The sequence below is a fragment of the Neltuma alba genome, unplaced genomic scaffold (genome assembly GCF_004799145.2).
Source record: "Neltuma alba isolate B1F8T4 unplaced genomic scaffold, ASM479914v2 tig00011687_pilon, whole genome shotgun sequence".
NCBI classification, from domain to species: Eukaryota; Viridiplantae; Streptophyta; class Magnoliopsida; order Fabales; family Fabaceae; genus Neltuma; species Neltuma alba.
In genome coordinates this window covers 553542-557446 of record NW_021636326.1, presented here as the reverse complement: position 1 = coordinate 557446, position 3905 = coordinate 553542, and the positions used below count along the sequence as shown (strand labels likewise).

General features: G+C 38.5%; 1 protein-coding gene and 1 long non-coding RNA gene across 2 annotated transcripts; both read left to right on the top strand.

The window, feature by feature from the left end:
• The first annotated feature begins 458 nt into the window (after positions 1-458).
• On the top strand, positions 459-1432 carry LOC114716720 (uncharacterized). The gene is made up of 4 exons (XR_003737656.1): positions 459-496; positions 731-784; positions 869-1005; positions 1401-1432. It is a non-coding gene; the product is annotated as an uncharacterized LOC114716720 (long non-coding RNA).
• Positions 1433-1825: 393 nt separating this feature from the next.
• On the top strand, positions 1826-3640 carry LOC114716777 (uncharacterized). Its single transcript, XM_028901835.1, has 5 exons — positions 1826-1968; positions 2161-2275; positions 2353-2402; positions 2719-2862; positions 3255-3640. The coding sequence occupies exons 1-5, from the start codon at positions 1867-1869 to the stop codon at positions 3495-3497; spliced, it is 654 nt and encodes a 217-aa protein (XP_028757668.1). The 5' UTR covers positions 1826-1866; the 3' UTR covers positions 3498-3640.
• Positions 3641-3905: the final 265 nt, after the last annotated feature.

Sequence of the window (3905 nt, the reverse complement as noted above, 5' to 3'; positions counted from 1 at the left end):
TGTTAGCTAGGGTAATCTAACTTGTTTTGAAGTTTCTACTACCTCTATATTGCCTCATTACTTCTCTAGAAAGTCGGGATGCAGCTTTTAACCTATTGCCCGTGTTCACAAGCCCATTTCATCCCTATTGGATAAAATTCGGCAGCGGAAAATGGAGCTTTTAAAAAAGTAGGTGGATTATGTTAGAATTCTGTTTTAGTTCGGGCTTTCGTTGTCTTTTACATTAGGCACTGTGCTCATGCATATGTTAGTTGCAGATCCATTTCTACTATTGATGATAATGATGATGAATTCGCAAGGGATGTCCAAGTGGATGATGGATCTCGGCGTGCTTGTCTTGGGGATGACATAGCTGATAAGGTTGAACATAGTGAACGCCAAGAAATATTTACCAGTCCTGCGGACACGACGAATAATTTAGACCCATCACACTCAGGGGGTCAGGCGCTGCTACAAATTCTTTATTTGTGAAACCGAAGGCATTCGTTGTCCGATGGTTAGTGTTCATGCTCATCTAATACAACCGAATATGTTAGGAACTAATGGACCTTGCCATGGTCTTAAGAATGGAGTGCTGTTAAATATTTAAACTTCTTCAGCAGTCACGTGCATGCATAAGATATATAGTGAATACTGTCATTCGAATGTTTAAGTCTTTTGTCTATTTTGGGAATATATCTAGTTATCGTTCTTGCAGTCTGACTGTACTAATGTCCCCATTGAATCTCAGGTCATGGATTCCGAAGCTGACAATGTGTTTCGAGCTCCTATTAATGATACTCAGGTTTTTATGTCAGCTGTTTGAGAAGATGCTTCCTTCTAGTATTAGATTTTGCACACTGATTGTCTGTCTGTCTGCAATGTCCAGGAGCTCTATTCTGATTCCTCAAGAAGTGACACCACATGCGAGGCATTGAACGAGAAGCCTGCTAGCCCTTCAGAAGTTATTAAACCACCAATCCCTTCAATGAACTTGCAACTCGATTCTGCACCTCCTGATGATGTGTGAGTGCTTAAAAGTTTCTTTCTCCTTTGTGGTCTTTGAATTGAGTGCTGCCGACAATTAATTACATTAGAATTTTATATAATTTTCTGAACGCCATTTGCTTGGATATTGGTATTGCGTTTTTTTTTTTAAAAGCATGGGACATGTTAGTTTAATAGTTGCTACTTCATGATATATGGGTTTATTTGCAGATTAGATTAGTATAGGTGGGAATTTGTTAGAAAATTTTTGCAATGATGCACAACAGCAGTGGTTTAACATTGCAATGATGACTAGCGTATCCATATTTTGACATATTATGTTATGACCGTTGAACTTGCTGTAATTAAAGAGCTACTATCGCTTTTCCTTATTCTGGGAGTTTAATATGACAAGCTCTCCTGTTTTGTTTCAGCTCTTCTGATGAAGAGGACAATGAAAAGGAAATATAGATCCACATCCACATCGATCAGCCGACTCTTCACCACCAAGTGGTGACCCTGTGAAGGCTTTCGTTGATGAAAGAAGCAGAAGAGGAGGATAATAGTGACAATGACCTTGTGCGCTTCCAAGAAGATGAGGATGACGACGATGAAGATGATGCTGAGGAGCTTAATAATATGATAGCATCTGGATATGAAGAAAATCTAATTGATAAGGAAAGGCGTGACCAACTTCACCAGCAGTGGCTGGAGAAACAGGACGCAGCTGGAATGGATAATCTACTCGCAGAAACTTAATTGCGGTTCAAAATTGAGGGACACGACATCAATTGGTGAGGAAGACGATGAGGAAAGCAATGAAACTGGAAACGAATCAGAAGATGAAGAATATGTTGCCCAGCAAATGCAGCCCGAATCAATCTGGAAAAAGTGAGGCAGATGATTCCTCAGATGTTTTCAGATAAAGATGACGCATATGTATCATCCGATGACGAGGAAACACAGAAGATGCTGCCTAAACGGTGCTTATCTGCCAAAATTGTGAGTTCATACTTCTCTGCAACCTTGCAGGGGTCTACTGTAGCCGTATAACTGTTTTTTTTTTTTTTTTTAAATTTATAGCAAATGTTGACCTTATTATGGGGTCTAACACATTTAAATCTCTGCATACGCTGAGTACTTATGTTTTATTATTTGTATAAACTTTAATTGGTCATGTGTACTATGGAACAGGAGGAGCAAACTGCGTTCTTGTCACCGGCTGAGGATGAAAGTAGCCGGGAAGTTTTCAGTCTTATAAAGAAACTGAATACTGTGCCTGACACCAAGAGGAAAGGCAGGACACCCTGTAAGATGCTAATAATTTCACCAAAATTGGGCCGCTAGATTTTGTAAGATACTGATTGTTCCTCCTGTACCCTGCAGCGTTCTTTGATACTCCGCTCATTGGACAAAACATCAACGTATTATCCAAGGTGAGCTTGTTTTAATCCCATGATGTTTGAAAATGAATTGCTACTTCTTCTATGCCAGCTATGAGAAAGTAATAGTTGTCACTAACTATATGGTACAAATAGGGCCCCTTGATCTACAAGATCAGAAGAGTCTTTACTGATTCTTAATGGCCTGCTGATTTTCCTTGCAGAGGCATCTAAAAATTTCCACTTGGGTCCAGATATCTATATTTTTGTCTGCCACCACGTTTACCGTTTCTCTTTCTATTAGGCATGCGGGTATTGTGAACTGTGTTTAGAATGCCATATCTGAACTTTCATCTCGTAAATGTGGCAGTCATCATTCCTAAATCGTGCTTCCAATCATTCGTTGCCCTCTTCTCAAAAGCATGGACCAAACAAGGCTCGTTCTTTCATTTTTGGACGAGATGACAGCAATAGCAGGACTTCAATCTCAGTGTCAGAGGACTCGTTGGATACGGTAATGACTATCTGAATCGGAAGTTTGCACGCATTGTATAACTTGAACATAAGTACTGGTCTGAACAAAATAGTTCTTCACTATTTAATTTTCTTTATTACTCCCTCCAACTTAATAACTGAATTATTTAAGTATTTACACTTGAGAAAAAGGTAAGGAAAAGGATTTCAAGGTAACCTTCCACATCCGAGATGTGTCTGGTGTGGAGACCGTAGATATGGTGTTAGAAACTAAGAATTATGACAACGACATGACCGCTATGGAAGTTTTAAGTCACCTCACTCTTATTCACTGCAAAAATCGAATGTGCAGTTTCTTTCACTTCGTCGTTTATTCCTTGTGACTGCGGTGCCATCACTAATAAGGCTATATTATATCGATCTAACTTGCAGATCCAAAAGGAGACTCAGCCGCCAAAATCTGCTAGTGCCAAGTATCAGAGTAATACACAGAACCGATATCATAATTCGAACTCCTCATCTCAAGAGTCAGGTACTTGTCTTTTGGAGATATTAAGGAAATCGTCGCGGCATGCAGAGCGACGTGTCCAGAATGACACTGTTCGGCAAACGGAATCTGTATTTGCTGCATTCAAGTTAGCAAAGAAGCCAATTCAGACCGAGGGAAGAGGGTGATGTGCCGTGAAATTTTGGTGTTTAGTGAGAAGAGGAGAGGATCCTCTCGCGTTTAAGTATGGTCTTTTTTATTTGGCCATAAAAGAAGTTATAGGCTCTTTTACCGTATGTTTGGTACGCGAAAATTGAAGGGAGAGGGGATTTTTTTTTTTTTTTTTTTAACGCGTTGGATTTAAAAAATTAAAAAAATTATAAAATTTTGATGAAAAGAAAATATAAGATAAAAGGGCAAGTTAAATTAACTTAAAGTTTTTAATCTCATTTTTCTATTTTTTTAAATTGAGTTCATTAATTTTTTTTTCTTTTTTTTTTTCTGCTTCTCTTGTGCCAAACAAACGTTGATTAAAATTTGGTGCCTCTCTTAGTTCAGTAATGGTGATTAGTTTTTAAAATTAAGTTTCTTTCCCT

Coding starts and splice junctions, on each gene's coding strand:
- LOC114716777 (XM_028901835.1), top strand. CDS start 1,867: ATGATTCCTCAGATGTTTTCAGATAAAGATGACGCATATGTATCATCC. Junction 2,403..2,718: donor ACATCAACGTATTATCCAAG/GTGAGCTTGTTT, acceptor TAAATGTGGCAG/TCATCATTCCTAAATCGTGC. Junction 2,863..3,254: donor CAGAGGACTCGTTGGATACG/GTAATGACTATC, acceptor TCTAACTTGCAG/ATCCAAAAGGAGACTCAGCC.